The sequence below is a fragment of the Desmodus rotundus genome, chromosome 4 (genome assembly GCF_022682495.2).
Source record: "Desmodus rotundus isolate HL8 chromosome 4, HLdesRot8A.1, whole genome shotgun sequence".
Taxonomy (NCBI): Eukaryota; Metazoa; Chordata; class Mammalia; order Chiroptera; family Phyllostomidae; genus Desmodus; species Desmodus rotundus.
Genome location: NC_071390.1, coordinates 177,391,842 through 177,409,754, shown reverse-complemented (window position 1 = coordinate 177,409,754; position 17,913 = coordinate 177,391,842). Strand labels below are relative to the sequence as shown.

At 54.6% G+C, this 17,913-nt stretch overlaps 1 protein-coding gene across 1 annotated transcript; it reads left to right on the top strand.

Annotated features, from left to right (window-relative positions):
* Nucleotides 1-9,587: 9,587 nt before the first annotated feature.
* Nucleotides 9,588-16,557, top strand: DRD5 (dopamine receptor D5). The gene has a single exon (XM_045183027.3). It carries the CDS (start codon nucleotides 10,330-10,332, stop codon nucleotides 11,728-11,730), a length of 1,401 nt encoding a protein of 466 aa, XP_045038962.2. The 5' UTR covers nucleotides 9,588-10,329; the 3' UTR covers nucleotides 11,731-16,557.
* Nucleotides 16,558-17,913: the final 1,356 nt, after the last annotated feature.

Below are 17,913 nucleotides of genomic sequence, written 5' to 3'. Positions count from 1 at the left end.
CCTCCGCGTCCTTGCCTGGCGTCCAATGGGACTCCTTGTCTCTCCTCCAAATGTCAGTCGTTAAACCCAGTTGGAGCAATTTCTGCCGCATAACCTCACTGCATGACCCTTACACCCCAGTGCCTGTCTCTAGGGAGGCCCAGCTCCGTGCTGACCTGCTCAGGTCAGCGTCCCTATCTGTCCGAGCCTTTGGACAGCCCTGTTGGGCCTCTTTCAAACTCATTGCCTTTCCTCTCTATTATCTTTAAACGGGGTAAAAATACCCATCAAACAATCACTTGAGGACATGTGTACAGAACAGTCTAACAGCTGACAGAGTACTTCACTTTTCACCCAGTTATAAAATGCTGCACGTGGCTTACGATCATGAAAAACAGAAGCTACCAGAAAACAGCTGGGTTTTCTGCCCTGAAGGTACAAAGCTTTGCTGTGCAAGAGCAGGACCAGCAGGGGGCGCTGGTGTCTGTCATTCTGAGTGCTCACCTGAGCTTTCAGGTCAAACGAGGCCAGCTGCTGGTGGACCCGAGGATAACAAATGGGGGATGGGCACCAAGTGCTGGCAGCACTCCGGCCACAGCTCTGGACTCCTGTAGTGCATGTGGGAGATGGCTGTCCCCGCTTCCGAGTGAGGGTGGACAGGATTCTGAGTTCTCACAGGGAAGCTGAAATCAACCAAGATGGTCCCTCCACCTGCCCCCAATCCCCCCACCCCCTCCCCGTGCAGCATCCTGGTCCCCTCTGGTGTTCCCGTGTGAGGAGCGTCCCCAGCATCCTGGTCCCCAGCTGGAGGGTGGGGTGGACTTGGTGCCAAGCTTTGGCAGCCGGTGGGGAGGGCACTTCCACAGGGTGTGATGGGGAGTGACTCTGACATTAGCTCCTCTTGAGAGCGGGCCATGGGCTGGGGACAGGAGAAGGATGCCTGCCTGCAGGGTTTTCATGCCAAAAAGGGATGGGGGTTCTGGTGTGGTGTCTCAGCCACACAAATAACAAGTGAAACACCACAACACGGAGAGTAATGCTAGTTGTCTAAAAAATGTAAATTAAATCAAGTCACCCATAAAATCCCTGCCATGGCTGCCCGTGGCTTTCAGAAGAAAGTGTTCTACCGGGATCTTCACGATCTGGCCTCTGGTGCTTCGTCTCCTTCTCATGCCCATCTCTTCCTCTGCCTGCCCCTCCCCAGGCTCCCCCATGGGCCCTGCTGCAGCCATGCATGCCTCCCTTCAATTCCTTGAGGACACCAAACTCTTCAGCACCCCAGGACCTTTGCACGTGCTACTCTCTCGGGAGTGTGTTTCTCTGGCTCCTTGAAATGGATCTGTCTCTTTCACATCCTTTAGGCCGTGCGGAGTGGTCCCTGCATAGCAAGGTGTGCCCTGGACATCTGTATAAACATGCTCACTGTTATGCTTCACTGTTGGCCCCCTTTGCCACAGGTTGTTTATTTGTCTGTGCTTGTCCCTCTTGGAGAGGACTCTGTACCCTGTGAAGGCAGGGATTTTGCCTCTTCCTCTCCCAGGGCCTTACCACATGGGTTGCATGAACACGGGTTGCTGCCCTCCCAACACCAGCCTCTTGCAGGGCGTGGGGACGCGCCAGGGACACATGAGTGCCATGATTGGGGTGCTTCCTGGAATGGTTTTTAGGACCTGGGCAGAGGCTCTGCCTGCTTCTGGTACATGTCCAGCCCTCCATGCACCTTTAAGGCACAAGGTGGCACTTCAAGGCTTGTTGGTAAGAGAGTTCAGGAGAGCCATGAATTAGGATGTGCACCCCTCTGCTTGCTCTGGATCACGAGGGGAGCAGTGGGACCCAGCTCTACAGAGGCTTGCAGGTGGGCTCTGCCCCTCCCCCTTGGACAGGGAAGAACCAGCCGCCATTGGCTTCTTCCCACTGCGACAGAAAGTGGAGACCTGACAGCCAAAAGTGCCGCCTGCGTGTCTCTGGCAGATGTTTCTGCAACACCAGTTTTAGGTAATTGGTCCAAACGGAGCATAATCAACCCACTCCACCTTTGCTGGAGGTTTTTTAGAGGTGGGCATGGGAATAGTTCTAGACCAGGTGTTGAGAAACTATGGCCCCTGAGCCAAGAACGGTTTTTACATTTTTAAAACCTTGGGGGGAAAAAATCACAGCAGAGATACAATATACTGCCAAGACAATATATGGCCCATAAAACCTATATTGTTTACTCGTTGGCTTTTTATAGAAAACGTTTGCTGCTCTTGACAGTGAAAGGTAAGGAGGATTCTGCTACATAGCCCTGGAAGGGTTCAAAAGGGCTCGGGTCTGCCTTTCTTCCCCCTTGGATGGGATGGCGGGATGAAGCTGAACCCAGGGAGCCTGCAGGGGCAAATGGTGCCTCCCCAGGGTGCCATGCCCTGATGCCTGCAACCTGTGACTCTGTCGCCTTCCATGACAAGAGGACTTTGCAGATGTGATCGAGCCCCGGATCAGCAGGGGGAGAGATTCTCTTGGATTATCTGGGTGGGCCCAATGTCATCCAAGTGTCCTTGGAAAAGGAGGCACAGGGGCCGGCAGTGTGACCACAGAGGCAGAGATGGGAGTGATGCGGCCACAGGCCAGAGAGTGCCGGCAGCTACCAGGAGCCAGCGGAGGCAGGGTTCAGGTCCTCCCCCCACCTCTGCGGATGGCCCTGCAAACACCTTGATTTGTGATAAGTTCAGTAAGACTCATTTTGGACTCGGCACCTCCAGAACTGTAAGGTAAATTTGTGTCGTCTTAAGCCATCGAAACAAACTATACAAACTTAATCTTGGCTCCACCTGCTTTTCTCCACTCCTATCCCCACAGCCCTACTTCAAGTCGCTGACATCTCCTGATGGGTCCTTTCTCCAATTCACCCGCTGCCCCCCTAGCCTGTCCTTCCCGCTGTGGCTAGAGTGGCGTTTGAGAAAGGCAAGTATGCTCACCTTCCCTTTCCTGCTCTGCTCCTCCAGTGGCTTCTCCTTGCTGTTGAGACAGAGGACAAAATCCTCACCTTGGCCCCTGGGGTCCTGCATGGCCCTTCTTGTCCACCTCTGCAGCCTCGTCTCCGATCACCTGGTGCTTCCCTTTTCCTCTGGGCACCTTGCACTGACCAGCTTCTCAGTGCTCTGTGATGTTCTCTGTTCCCTCCGGCCCCAGGGCCTTTGCACCAGCTGTGCCTGCTTCCTTTCGTCTCTCAACTCCATCTGAACAAGTTTCTCAGGGAAGCCCCCCTCGCCAAATGGGCAGGCCTCCTGTTCCGGTGATGAGCTCTTGCTACACCACCTAGCTTTCCTCCCTGGAGGCTGCACTTCCTTTTAATCATGCAAATATCTGTGAAATTCTCTGAGTAGCAGTCATTCTAATTTTTCTTTTGTTTTTACCACTTAACTGGAAGCCTCAAGAGGCAGAGACAATGTCTGCTTCGTTCCCCAAGTGCGTCCCCAGGGCCCGCAGAGGAAGAGCTCCGTGGTCATCGCTGAGTGAACAAATGAATGGGTAGGGAGTTAAAGGCCTTTTGAGATACAAAAGGAGAACGGAGAAATGGTGTCATTACCAGGGAAAGCTCAGTAAAAAATATGTATTCATTTACTATTCGGCCGTGCAGGTTAAAAGTGATCTACCCGTACTTTGCCGCGTATAATGCATACCCAGGTTTTTATCTCAAACTTTCAGGGAAAAAAAACCTTTTGCTTTAATTTCTTAATTCCATTTTTATTTATTTATATTTCGATACTTGTTTTATGTATTTAAAGGAATTTTAGCATTTATTTTTGGACATATATGGTACAAGAAATTTTATATAAGAAATCATTACAAAGCAAAAGAAAAGACACGAGGTACAAGAAATTTTATGTACTGGTAACAAATTTATGATATTTACACATCATAGAAGGCCAAGAACTCTTCATCACTGTCAACTTCAGAAGTTATTGCTTTTAATGCATAAGCATAAATAAAAGAATTAAAAACGTTTCTATAGATACAGAATTAGTACTACCCATGTATAACGCACATCCTTATTTTTCCCTCAAAAATTTCGGCAAAAAAGTGCTCATTATACACAGCAAAAATACTTGTTTTTGGAAAAGCTCCGCTCCCTGAGGTTGCCTTTCCCTGGCACTCCATCCTAACCGAGCTCCAGAGGGACTTCGCGGTCCGGATGGAGAGCTGATGGCAGAGTTGCAGGGACTGCCCGAGAACACAGACTGTGAGCTCCAGGGGTGGGCGCGATGCCTTCACCCCTAGAATGCCGATTTTGGGCTCCGGGTCAGCCTGAGCAGGAATGCACAAATATTAACTATAGCACACCCTGTTTCCTGCCTCCCTGTAGCGACTCGTTCACTTGCTAAGAAATCTCTGACTTTGGTTGGAGACCAAGGTGCCCTGTCTCAGGTGATGAATCACGTTTGTTTGAGCCAAGCCTGGGCGTTCTCTGCCCTTTTGCCTCGTACTTGAGACAGTTGGCCTTGTAGCCCGGGCCGGCTGTGTGATTCACTTCTGGCTCATGAGACATAGGTCCTTCTGAGATTTTCTCCACTGGTGACAGGCGAGACACACCTGAAGAAAAGTCCCCTGACGTAGCTCTCCCTCATTTTGCTGCTGGAGTTTGAACTTCGTCATGGTGCCCAGAACTGTGCCCGCCGTCCTGTGCCCGTGAGGCTCCGAGGGCGCAGAGCCACGAAGTCAGTAAAGGTAGGGCGTTGGGTGAAGAGAGGACAGAGAAACAAGAGCTGGGTCCTCAGTCACATCGCTGAGTTTTTGCGTCACCTCTTGCCTGCTCCCTCGCAACTTCCTGTCATGCTGGGGAACTGTCTTCCTTGCAGAAGCCCTGAGCGGGCAGGTGTTCTAGTCCAGCTGAATGCATTCCTAATCAATGTATTTATTCAAAACTGCTTTTATTTTGAAATAATTTCAAACTTAGAGAAGAGTTGTATGACAAAGAACTGTTGGCTTCTGCCCTGAACCCCAATAAGAGCAAGCCCAGGGGACCCCTGGCCTGGGAATGAGAAACATGAGCAAACAGAACCCGACCTGCCATTCAGGGCGAAGCTTTCCCAGCTGACCACAGACCACGAGAGAGAAACCAACGTTTGCTGTTTAAGCCATTAAGATAGGGGGCTGTTTGTTACTCAGTATCACTGTAACAAAGCCTGGCTGACACTGACTTACTGTTTCCTAAATACAGCACGCCACTTACTTATAATACCTCTGCACAGTAAGTGTTACTGTTAGCGTTTGAATGTTTTCCATTTTCAATTACAGTTGATTGACATTCGTTACTATTTTATATTAGTTTCAGGTGTACAGCATAGTGGTTAGGTAGTGATATAATTTACAAAGTGATCCTCCTGATAATTCGGGCACCCACCTGGCACCCCACCCAGTTATTGCAGTATTATTGACTGTATCCCCTGTGCTTTACTTGACATCCCTGTGACTACTTTGGCACCACCAATCTGAACTTCTTCATCCCTTCACCTTCTCACCCACTCCTCTCACTCCTCCCTTCAGTGTCACCATTTCCAAGAAGAGGAGACTTAGGCTCAGAGAGGGTAAGGAATGTGCTCAAGGTTGTCCCAGAGCTAATGAGCGAGCAGGGAGGGATTCGAACCCAGGACTGTCTTCCATGCAAGCCCATCCTCCTTCGTCCATCCACACACGTGTGCCAACTTCCGGCTTAATGATTTTGGCTTGCCTGAAGGGGCTGCTTCTCGCTCCCTGTGTTTCTGAGTCTGGGGAGAGGGCAGGGACCCAGGCACTGACCTTTGGGTTTGAAGAGGCCTCTGGGTCATCAGCAGTGCAAGTGGGCGAGAGGTGGCTTCCCCAGCCACAGGGGTGGGAGCTGACAGTGGGCTGGCACTGTCTGTCTGGGCTCCAACGAGCCAGAGCCACGCCGAGTGCATCAGCCGGGCTGGGCCCTGTGGTCAGCATGCCAGGCCGGCTTTGGGGTACTCCCGGGTAGCGGCGGCAGCAGATCCTGCTGTGGTCTGTGGGCTTAACAAATCCAGTTAACACCTAGCTTCGGAAGAAAAAGGATCAATGAGTTTAAATAGAAGAATATTTGCCGACTGGATTAGGAACCCCCCCCCCCCCACCCATATGCTAAGAAGTTCGGAGAAAATCCTCTTAATGCGATTTTTCAGGAGCCAACACATGAGAGGATTCCTTCCTTGCTGCAGTCCTCGAGAGCAGGGCTCTGGATGGGATCAGATAAGGTTGCAGAGTTTATTATGTAAGGAGTTTATCAGCCGTCTAGTAGTTGGCGAGGGTCCAAGCGGACGAGGCTGGGCTCTGAGGTGGACCGAGGACACTCCTCGGTTTTCAGCTGTTTGCTCTGCCCAGCTCTTCTGAAAAGTGTGGAAAAGTGCCTGGGTGAGAAAGGGCAGCCAGCGCTTACACTAGCCGTGGTCCCCAGCAGCCCTGCCCGGGAAGGAGGGAGAGACGCGTGCTGCAGCTGGTGTGCCTAAGCCAAGGCCTTATTGACAGAGAGAAGACCTGGGATAACAGAGGAAAAGTCTCAGAGTTCTGAGGATCTAGCCTTTCACACATGAAGCTTCATGCCTCAGAGCCTTTGCACATGCTGTTCTCTGTGCAGCCTCTCTCCTGCTTCCCACCCAGACCGCCATCCCCCCCTGTCATTCTCACACCACCATCTGGCTCACGCAACTTGTTTATTTTTTGTGCTAGGCGGGGCTTTCCCAGTTGTGGGTGACAACAGAAACTCAACTCAGACACGTGGTCACAAAGGGGTGGTTTACTGGCTTTTGTAACTGCAGAGACCAGGCTGTGACCGGAGCGGGAGGCCCAACGCCGCCCTCTTCTCTCCGAATAAGACCCAGTTCCTTGACTGAAGAAGGTCAGCGTAGGGAGTGGGGGTGTCAAACTCATTTTCACCGGGGGCCACCTCAGCCTCGTGGTTGCCCTCCAAGGGCCGAATGTAATTTAGGACTGTATACATGTAACTACTCCTTAACTATGGGCAAGGAGCTCGGTGCTCCCGCAGGGTAGAAACAAGGTGCTGGGCTGGATACAACACGGCGGAGGTCTGGATTCGGCACGAGGGCCTTGCGTTTGCCCCCTGTGGTGTAGAGGACCCAACAGCCATGTATGCCAATGAATGGCAACAACACAGTGTCACAGTTGCTGCCATAGTAGGCAACACAGGGGTCCCCAGAGCACAAGATCTACTTAGTCCAAGGTCTAGGTGGGCTCTTGGACAGGTGGGCTCCTGGACGGGTGCAGTGAAGTTAGAGCTAGAGTGCCGACAGCGGGCAGTGCTGCCTCCACGGCCGACGAAGCCTCGCCCCATGTGCCCCAGTCTGCAGGCAGCGTTCTGTTCAAGATGCTCCCCAGTGCGAACCCCTTTCCTGCATTTCCCATGTTCTGTGGAGGACTAGGCCGTCCCGTAAGACGCCCTCTTCCTCTCCCCTCTGCTTGCCTGTGCAGCCGGCTTCCCTCCCCTCCGTCACCTCACTCCTGCCCAGAGCTTTCGGTCTCTCTCCCCACCTGGCTCCTTCTGCTGTTTGTTATGAAGATGAACATACTCTCCTCCTCCCAGGACCATCCAATCCTCCTCCAGCCTCTCCGTTCCAAAGATGCGTCCGCTTTCGGACTCCCCATCACAGAGCCAGGGCAGAAGCCTCCTCGGAGAGCATCCCGGCAAGGATGGGCACAGGTGCAGCCGGAGAAAGATGGAGGCTCAGAGCCACCCGCAGAGTGTCTACGTGGGTCTCGTCACACTTGCCTGTTAAACCACTTCGATGGACCCATTTTGAAGGTGAGGAAATGGAGGCCCAAAGATACCACGTAATGTGTCCGAGATCCCTGGTCCTGCTGGCCACGCTTTTCCTTCTCTCTGTTTTCCCTCTTGTCCACTTAACTGTGATTCCAGCTCAAAGAGGGACCTCCCTAGGGAAGACGTCCTTAGATGTCTTGGCCAGGGCCGTCCCTCATAACACTCTGTACCACTTCTTCCGGGCACTTGGAGCAGCTGTACGTTTCTCTGGACGATCCTCCGGTTGAAGTCCGTCTCCGACACTGGACTGTACCCTCAAAGAGGGAAAGGACACACATCTTTTTATATACTCTTGCATCTCCCATGAATAAAACGGCCTTTGGGACATCATAGGTGCTCAATAAATGTTTGCTGAATGAAAGAATAAGGAAGTGAAATTCAAACCCGTCTCCGAAACCCAGGCTGTTTTCTGACCTCATGAACTGGTGTTCTCCAGGACAGGCGGGGATGAAGCTCACCCCGGGTGAGGAATCCCCACAAGACCCATCAGGGAAATGACAATGTGGGGCGGGGGGACGGGCAGTGGCTTGACTCTAGGCTGTCCACAGACAAGGAGGGGTAACAACCGAAGAAGCAGGGGCAGTGAGCGGGGGCAAGATGCTTGAAGACTTAAAGGACCTTACGTGACTGCCTAAGGCTCAGGGGTCACAGGGAGCTCCTGAGGGCTGTCTGTTGGGGGGATGACATGATTGTAGGTACATTTGACAAGGGTCACCGTGCTTGCCGTTGAGTGGAGGGTGGACGGAGGATCATAGCAGAAACTGGAGTGCACCAACCCAGGGTAGCGTCACCATAAAACAGGGTGGGGAGGTCCTGGACTGGGACAACAGTGGCAGAGAGGAGCGGTCCAGCTCCGGGACACGGGGAGAGGCAGGTGGTGAGTATGACTCTCCAGTTTTGGCTGTAGACATTTGGGCGACGGCCTTGCCCACTCTGACAACAGAAAGCAGGGCAGGGAAGAAGGGCGAAAGGGGAGAGGCTGTAGAAGGCTGAGCAGGTGGAGCCTGAGAGCTGGGACCTTCAGGTGTTGCAGGAGGGCAGGCGGGTCTGATTTGGAGGGATGAGAATCCAGCCCGTTTCTAGGCCCCAAGGAAGCTCTCAGATGGAAACTTGCAGCTTGCTGATGCCTCGCCCGTTTCTCTCCAGTTGCCTTCAGCCGAGCTTAACACCAGAGAGACCCGGCGGTGCACAGACAGAACTTGTCAGCTGGGGAGGCGTGGTGAGAACACCGCGCCTCCTGGAACACCTTTCTGGTGTGTTCCCACCATTAAAAAAGAATGATTGAGGCTTTGGGCCATCCATCCAAGTCTGCTCCCTCTGCTGTCAAGCACCTAGGTGGTGTGACAGCCCTGTGGGGAGGGGGCTCCCAGCGCTGGGGGCTCCCTTCCTCTCCCTTGCACTCCAGGGTTCTTGGCAATTATTCCCCAAAGGGCAGATGGCTCCAGGGTTGGGGGTGCTGGTGGGGAAGCAGACTCTCCCAAGAGGTCAGGTGAAGCCCCTGAATCTTAGAATGAGGGTGTGGAGGGGAGTTTGGGAGAGGCTCCCAGGAGCCAAGCCTCCTGTGAAGGTGGGGCAGGGACGGGGGCGGGGACACTGGGGGGGGGTGCGGAATGGGGCAGGTGGGCCTTCTCTGCGTGGATTCCTGGAACCCTTCCATCACCCGGAGGTAGGGGTGGGCACCATAACCCCTTTTTGTGGATGAGGAAACCAAGGTAGTCAGGTTGCCCGCTCAAGGTCACACAGCCAGGAAATCCAGTTCAAATTGGGACCCAGGTCTGTGAGAAATCCGAAGTCGCCCCCTTTCCCCTACAAGCGCTCTCCCCCGGTCTAGAAGCCAGTGCCTCCCTGGACCCCGCATCCTTACGCTCCCTTCCTGTTGCCCAAACACAGCCAGGGCTAGGGCCGCTGCGCACTGGGGCTGGGCCAGGACCTCTTTATCTTACTGGGGCGTGTTCTCCCCGGCTCACGGCACGAATCCGGCGCTGGAGTGCCTCTAGGACCTGCGGGTTCGTCCCCAGACTCCGGCGGGCAGAGCGGACAGGGAAAGCGCCCAGGCACTGGTGGGGCGGGTGCGCTGGAGAGCGGGGCGCTCGGAGGCGCGTGGGCGGAGCACGGCCCCCCGGGAGCAGCCCGGGACCTAGGCAGCGCTCCCCCCGTGCCTGCCGCTCCCGGCCCCCGCCCCCTCGGTGGTGGCCAGCTCTTCACTTCTCCGGCTCTGAATCCGACACAGTCTCCGCTGCCTCCCGTCGCCGCCGCGCGTTGCTGGCTCCCAGAAACAGCTCCGAGGGTCCCGCTGCTTTCTGTCTCCAGCTCCGGCCCTGAAGGGGAGCAAAGCGGCCACCAGTCCGGAGGCGCTCGAGGCGAGAGGGGTCCCCGCGCGATCCGGGGCCCCGGCGCAGCTCTGGGTGAGCGTCCCCCAGGGCTTGAGGATCCCTTGGCCGCGGGTACCCTCGCGCTACCCCCGGGTGCCCGATGGGGTCGCCCGGGGGACACAGGGCTGAAGTTGGGAGCGCACGCAGCTCACCCCTGCTGCCGGGTCCGACATGCTGCTGCCGGGGCGCAATGGCACCGCGTGGTTTGGGCAGCAGCGACTAGCTCCGGGAGGCGCCCTGGGGGGCTCGGAGGAGGCGGCACCGCTGAGGCCGGCGCAGGTGGTCACCGCCTGCCTCCTGACACTGCTCATCATCTGGACCCTGCTGGGCAACGTGCTGGTGTGCGTGGCCATCGTGCGCAGCCGCCACTTGCGCGCCAAGATGACCAACGTTTTCATCGTGTCTCTGGCCGCGTCCGACCTCTTCGTTTCGCTGCTGGTCATGCCCTGGAAGGCTGTCACTGAGGTGGCCGGTCACTGGCCCTTTGGAGCCTTCTGCGACGTCTGGGTGGCCTTCGACATCATGTGCTGCACCGCCTCCATCCTGAACCTGTGCGTCATCAGCGTGGACCGCTACTGGGCCATCTCCAGGCCCTTCCACTACCAGCGCAAAATGACCCAGCGCGTGGCCTTGGTCATGGTCGGCCTGGTCTGGACCCTGTCCATCCTCATCTCCTTCATCCCAGTCCAGCTCCACTGGCACAGGGACAAGACAGGCTCCTGGGGCGCGGTGGATCCGCCATCCAACCTGGCCAACGGGACGCCCTGGGAGGAAGCGGGGGAGCTGGAGGTGCGGGCAGAGAACTGCGACTCCAGTCTGAACCGAACTTACGCAATCTCCTCCTCGCTCATCAGCTTCTACATCCCGGTGGCCATTATGATCGCGACCTACACGCGCATCTACCGCATCGCCCAAGTGCAGATCCGCAGGATTTCCTCCCTGGAGCGGGCCGCGGAGCGCGCGCGGAACTGCCTGAGCAGCGCGGCCTGCACGCCCGGGGCCAGCCTGCGGGTCTCCATCAACGCGGAGACCAAGGTCCTGAAGACCCTGTCGGTGATCATGGGGGTCTTCGTGTGCTGCTGGCTGCCCTTCTTCATCCTGAACTGCTTGGTCCCCTTCTGCAGCGGACACCCGGAGGGCCCTCCCGGGGGCTTCCCCTGCGTCAGCGAGACCACCTTCGACGTCTTTGTCTGGTTTGGCTGGGCGAACTCCTCCCTCAACCCCATCATCTACGCCTTCAACGCTGACTTCCGGGAGGTGTTTGCCCAGCTTCTGGGGTGCAGCCCCCTCTGCTCCCGCACCCAGGTGGAGATGGTGAACCTCAGCAAGGAGTTCATCTCCTCCAACCAGGACTCCATCCCCCACAAGCAGATGGCGCCTGCCCACAGCCTCATGATCCCCAATGCCGTGACCCCGGGGGACAGGGAGGTGGACGAAGATGAGGAGGGCCCTCTTGATGGAAGGGCCCAGATGTCTCAGGCACGCCCGGACAGTGACCCCCGGGTGGTGACCCTGCAGCCAAGTGTGCCCGGGAGCTGGACTGCGAGAGGGAGATTTCACTGGGCAAAATAGCGCCTTTCGCCCCGAGTGGATTCCATTAAACTACATAAGAAATGCCCTTCGTGGGTCTGCAGAGCCGCACAGACAGGGAGAAGCACGTGGAACACGGCCCTGGCTGGGTGGCCCCGTTGGTTAGGGCGCCGTGCTGAGGGGCCGAGGTTGCAGGTCCCATCCCGGGCAGGCCACACACGGGAAACAACCAATGCATGTGTAAATACATGGGGCAACAAAGCGGTGTTTCTCTCTCCTTCTCTCTCTCAAGTCAATTAAAAAAAAGAAGCATGTGGAGCACACACACGCGTGTCCCGTGTTGCTCGGTTTACCATCTTTCCTCCCTACGTCTGAGCCTTTGTGCTCCTCACCTGATTGGTGTGCGGTTGAAAGAAAGAATTGGCAGGCGCGGTTGTTACGAACTCAGCCACATATACCTCAGTCTGCCGGTGGTGGACCAACAGTCCTTTGAGAGGCCGTGTTCGGTTCTTCCAAAAAGAAATAAAAGTGGGACTTGGTCTTTAAAAAATATACTCTCCCCTCGCCTTTTAAGCAAACGGATGGCTTTTTCAGGGACAGGTTCAGTGCGTAGTGCTGAAGGGGCGCACGGCTCTCCCCTGCCCTGCTCCCCGCGGCCTGTGTTTATGCAGCATCTGCTCTGCGTGCCCTGCCCACAGCTGAGGAATTTTCCTGACTTGTGCTGGTGTCTAATAAACACAAATTATGTGCGCGATGGGGTGATTATCTCTGCTTTGCCAGACCGGCGTTTAGCCTGGCTGCTGGAGAAATCATGAAGCATCCTTTCAAAGCTGGGAAGGTGCCCTGCTTTTAAACACACATTTATTTTCCTTACAGACAGCTTGGCCTTTAAGGTGCGCCCCGGGCCGAGGGACCTTGAAGAGCTTCTGCTGTTTCAGGTTTTTTTTTTTTTTTAATTAGATACGTACATCTCGAGTCTCTGCTGAAAGCAGCTTCAGTGCCGTGGCATCAAATGTGGGTGTGTCAAGCCTGGGCTTCTAATGTCTTTTTCTGGTTTGGCAGCTTCTTTTTAAAATAACATAATGCAGAACAATTCTCTGATTCCCACGAAGTTTCCATCAGTTCCGTGAGAAGATCATATGGGATCATAACTAGACCTTTCTCAACCTCATCCGTGGTGGTTTCGAGTTATGTGGCTTTTGATTAACCATGCTTTCTGAAGGACTTTGACATGTGTGTGCTGATAAGCTTTAAGAAACGAAACCCATTTTTATACAGGAATTTTTATTTGTAGACAATAAGAAATGAGGGGATGCATTTAAACTAAAATGTAGGAGCTAGAGATGACATGTGAGTGAACTTGAAATTGGAAAATCAGTTGAGTGAGGTGCTCCCCCAAACGCCCAGCGGGCTCCGGTCATTTCCCTCGTCCTCTCTGCAGTCTGCACAGAGCGGGGCACTTACTCCAGACCACGCCAGCTGAGCGTGGCTCACCACCATTAGACCTGAATGGGAGCGTTGTTAGTGGAAGCAGATGAAATGTCGACCGTGGCATTTCTTACAGTCAGCCCCTACTCTGCAGCAGACTCGTCAAGGGCTGCTCAATCAATCTGGCTCCTTTCGGGATAACTTTATTGCCTGGCTACTGCGCAGCCATGTCCTGTTTGCTGAAATGTGCTGTGCCCGGCCCCTAATGCTTAATACATATTTGTTGAATGAACAGCTGACTCTTTCTGGAACGGGGAGATTGAAAGCAAACCCCACTTGGTACCTTCGTTTCCGTAAATGACTCGGTCAAGCTGACATTGGAATCTGAGGTCTGTGTTCAGTTTTTGACCTCTTGTGAACCAGTAGCTAATTGGACCATTAGGGAAACACAGGGCCAGTGACAAGCGCCTTGCTCCATGTTTCAGGAGACGGCTGTGTGACCTCGAGTGACTCAGTCAGCCTCTCTGGGCCTCAGGTTCTGTCTGCATCTGTAAACTGAAAGACTGACCCTGTGCCTTTTCCCCAATCGTGCTTCACTCTGCAGCTGTTAAGGATGGGGTCTCGGGTGGCACACCAGGCACGGTGTCTGTTTTCTCCACAGGGCTTCTTGGAGCTTTCCTATGCATTGTGAAACCGTAAGCAGGAGACAATTCTGCATTGTTTCCCCGATGTCTTTGACCTTGTGACTCCTTGTTAAAGGTGGACTTCCTTCTTCCTGGCTCTCAGGAGGACATAATGTCAGGGAACACAGTCTGAGAAATCCCCACCGATCAGGAAGTCTCTAAAACACAGCTGTTCCAGAGAGGCTGTGAGAAGCAAAGTCTTTTGTGGGAAATACTCTCGACCCCAGTTCAAATAATTTCTGTGTCAGGAAAACTGGGTCAGGTGAGAACTTTGGAAACCTCTCCTGCAAAAGAGCATCCTTTATGGTTATTTACAGCTGCTATGTGCGGGGCGCTCATCAAATGCTCTGGTGTGTTGGCACTTCTCTCTTAGTGGGAGCGACAAGCAGACGCGCCCTGCTGTGCTATGGAGTCTGGGAGTCACCTCAGGCGGTGGTAACTGAGAACCACAGCCCAGGAATACACCCTGGGGTTACGCCTAGGTGAGTGCAGTGATGAAGCCGCTGCTTATTTAGGGTGGTCCAGGAGGGCCTCTCAGAAGAGGCGTGATGGAGAGAGACCCGGATGAAGAAGCGAGGGTCGGAGCAAAGCTAGTGTCCAGGCAGAGGGAATGGCACATGCCAAGGCACAGGTGGGACGGGGCTTGGCCCGCCCGGAGGAAGAGAAAGGCGGCCTGTGTGGCTGGAGGGCTGTGCAAGGTCGGTGCTGAAACAGCAGGCTCTCTGCAGGCCCCTCCTGTGCTGGGTGACCCTCCTGCGCTGGGTGCCCCTCCTGTGCTGGGTGCTGCTTCCGCGCCAGGTCGCTTGTGCTCACAGCCCTGGGGGCAGGCATTCTGATCACCCCATCTCACAGGTGAGGGAATGGAGGCACCACGAGGCTCAGTCACTAACCTGAGGTCACAGAGCTCATGAGTGGCTGAGCTGGACTTGAACCTGGGCAGCCTGGCCATGGGGTCTTTAAACTGCCCAGCAGTGGTGAGACGGGGGCTGCCCCGGCACCCCCAGGCAGCGAGTGCAGACTGCCTGGGCCGGAATGTTCATCATACACGTGGTGGCTAGCTGGTTGCTGCGGTGTTCCTGTGCCCACAGGGGAGCCCGCCTTCTCCGTGTGCCTGTGCTCAGCTCCCCTGGTGGGGAGCGCAGGCAGCAGAGGGCAGTGGGCAAGAGCCTGTGTCCTGAGCCCTTCTATGGTGGCCAAGCGCTGTCCTGACTCTTCTTGGGTCCGCACATTAACCTCAGGTGCCATTATTTTTCCCTCATGCAGATGAGGGCCGTGGGGCTCAGAGAGGGCAAGTGGCTTATCCAGTGTCACATCACTAGTATGTGGCAGAAGCAGGGCTTACACCTAGGCTGGCGGTTCTCAGTTGGGGTGATTTTGGCCCCCAGGGGACACTTGGCCACTTTGGGTTGTCACCACCGAGTGCGGGACACTCCTGTCATCTAGTGAGGAGTAGCCGGGGAGACCTCCAGACGTCCCACGGTGCCCTGAGAGGGCTCGAGCCAGGCTGACGGAGTCCAGGCCCCGCTGCCTGTCCACAAAGCCACACTGCCCGGGCTTCAAGACTCCACAGCCCCGCAAGTGAAAACCACAGCGAGCTCCCGCCTCGCACCTGTCAGAATGGCTGTCACCAATAAGTCCACAAACAAGTGCTGGCGAGGACGTGGAGAAAGGGGCCCTTGTGCACTGCTGGTGGGAACGCAGACTGGAGCAGCCACGGTGGGAAGCAGTGTGGAGGTTCCTCAAAAAACTAAACACAAAACTGCCTTTTGACGCAGTGATTCCACTTCTGGAAATACATCCGAGGAAACCCGAAACACTAACTCGAAAGAATGCGTGCACCCCTGTGTTCCCGGCAGCGTGTGCAGAGCCAAGGTTTGGGCGCGGCCCCAGTGTCCTTCAGCAGACGAGTGGATACAAAAGCTGTGGTACATTTACACAGTGGAATATGACTCAGCCATAGAAAAGAAGGAAATCTTACCCTTTGTGACAGCATGGATGACACGGAGAACATTATGCTCAGTGAAAAGAGCCAGACAGAGAAAAACAAATACCATATAATTTCACTCATATGTGGGGTCTAATAAACAAAATGAACTAATGAGCAAACTAGAGACAGACTCACTGATAGAGAGCAGGCTGGCCACTGTTGAGGAGGGTGGTGGAGGGGAGGGATTGAGAAAAAGAAAAGAAAAAGAATTCAGGGACACAGACAACAGTGTGGTATTTGCTTGAGGGGGTGGGGGGAGGAGGCGGAGGGGGGAGGTATGACTGGTGATGGAAGGAGACTCGACCTGGGGGGGGGGACACGCAGCGCGGTGCGCAGGCGACGTGTGGTAGAATCCTGCACTGAAACCTGCGCGATTTTGTGAACGAGTGAAAAACAAGCTCCACAGCCCTGAGTTCAAAGTTTACCGCCCCCCCCCCCCACAGTATTAGATGAATTTGGGCACCTCTCTAGCTTCAGTTTCTTTAGCTGAGAAATGCGGACATCAACCCCACAGGTTGGGGTAAAGATTAAAAATGAATATAACACTGAGGTTATTTTTGTGTTGTTCTCTTTTATTCTTTTTCCTTTCTTTTTTTTCCTTTTAAAAGAACTCTATGGTCTGACACATTTGAAGAAGGCTGTGGGGTCCCTGAGCCTGGGCAGAACTACAGTGTCCTGGAAGCTAACGGCTGCGACAGCCGAAACGAGTCTAATCTCCGCTGTCCTCTCAGCCTTGAACACTGGTGTCTGGCACGGAGTAGGCACTCACTAAATGTCAGTCGCTTCACCTCCATGTGCCACACGCACACACTCGCGCGCGCACACACGCACACATACACACACACCCCTTTTAGGTGCTGCGATTGAGTGAGCGCGTCCCGGGGTGGTGTTGCCCATCGGTGGGGTCCCGCATGGGAAGTACAGTCATCACACGCGACTGCTCTGTTAGACCCAGCAAAGCGTGTCCACGGTCTTCCCCGGAGCTCGCAGTGCCCACAAGGACCTTCTAGGCTGTCCCGTAAAGAGAAGAGACAGTTGACCGTGGGAGGGAAGACAGAATCACCCTGAATTTGGAGGTTGCCTTCACTCCGGTGCCCTCTCTGCCACACCGGGCCCAGAAGAGACTGACAACAGGTGAGCAGGGAAGTGCTTCCTCGAGCCTGAGTCCCACTCTCCTCGTCTGTTCCTGGCTCTGTGTGAAGGCAGGAATGACCCGTCCCCACCTGAGGAAGGCCCATGGCCTGGTTGGGGAGTAGCAATGAAAAAATTACCCTGTGCCCCTGGGGAACAGCAAGGACCCCTCAGCCATGTCCACCTCTTGGAGGTCTCCCACACGGTCCCTTCAGGACGGCGGCTTCAGGGCAGGTGGACTGCTTACACAGTGACTCAGAGTGCACAGGTGAGTGCCCCGAGACGGGGAGAGCCAGGTGGGCGCCGAGTCTCCTCCAGGACTTGGCCTCCACGAACCACAGAGGTGAGTCCCTGAGGCCAGGCCTTGCTTAAGGGCAGGGAAGTAGACCTCACCTTCTCAATGCGAAGGGCGTCAAGGAATTTGCAGAAGAGATGTTTTACAGTTTCTGCTTATCAAAAAATTATTTTGACATAATTTCAGATTTACAGAAAACACAAAATACTACAAAAGAATCCCTAAATACCCTTGATTCGGGTCTCCCCAACATTAACATTTTACTAAGTTATTTGCTCTCTCTCCATTTAAGACAGGAGGCCCATTTACCCCTGAAACGTCACACTTCAGAGCACTTTTTCCTACAGGTAAGGAATTTTCTTGTCTAACCCCCAGGCCTTATGCAGATTCCACAATAACGTCCTTTGTAACGAAACAACCGAAGACCAGGTGTTGCCTTTAGCTGTTGCATCTCTTCAGAGCATCCTGAGTGTGAAACCCAGGGTCTTCCTGTTTGGTGAGCCACAGACAACCCTGCTCCCCACGCTCCAGTGTCCCCTCTATTCTGAGTCACTCTCAGTCTCCGAAGGGCTCCTCTGCACCTGTGTTGCTTCATTTGCATTTTTCTGGGCTCAGGGTGTGTCAGAAATGGCCTCCTGGAGAGCTGGAAAGCAGGTCTCTCTGATGGTTGGGTGGAGGGACTGTCAGGAAAAGACCTTTGC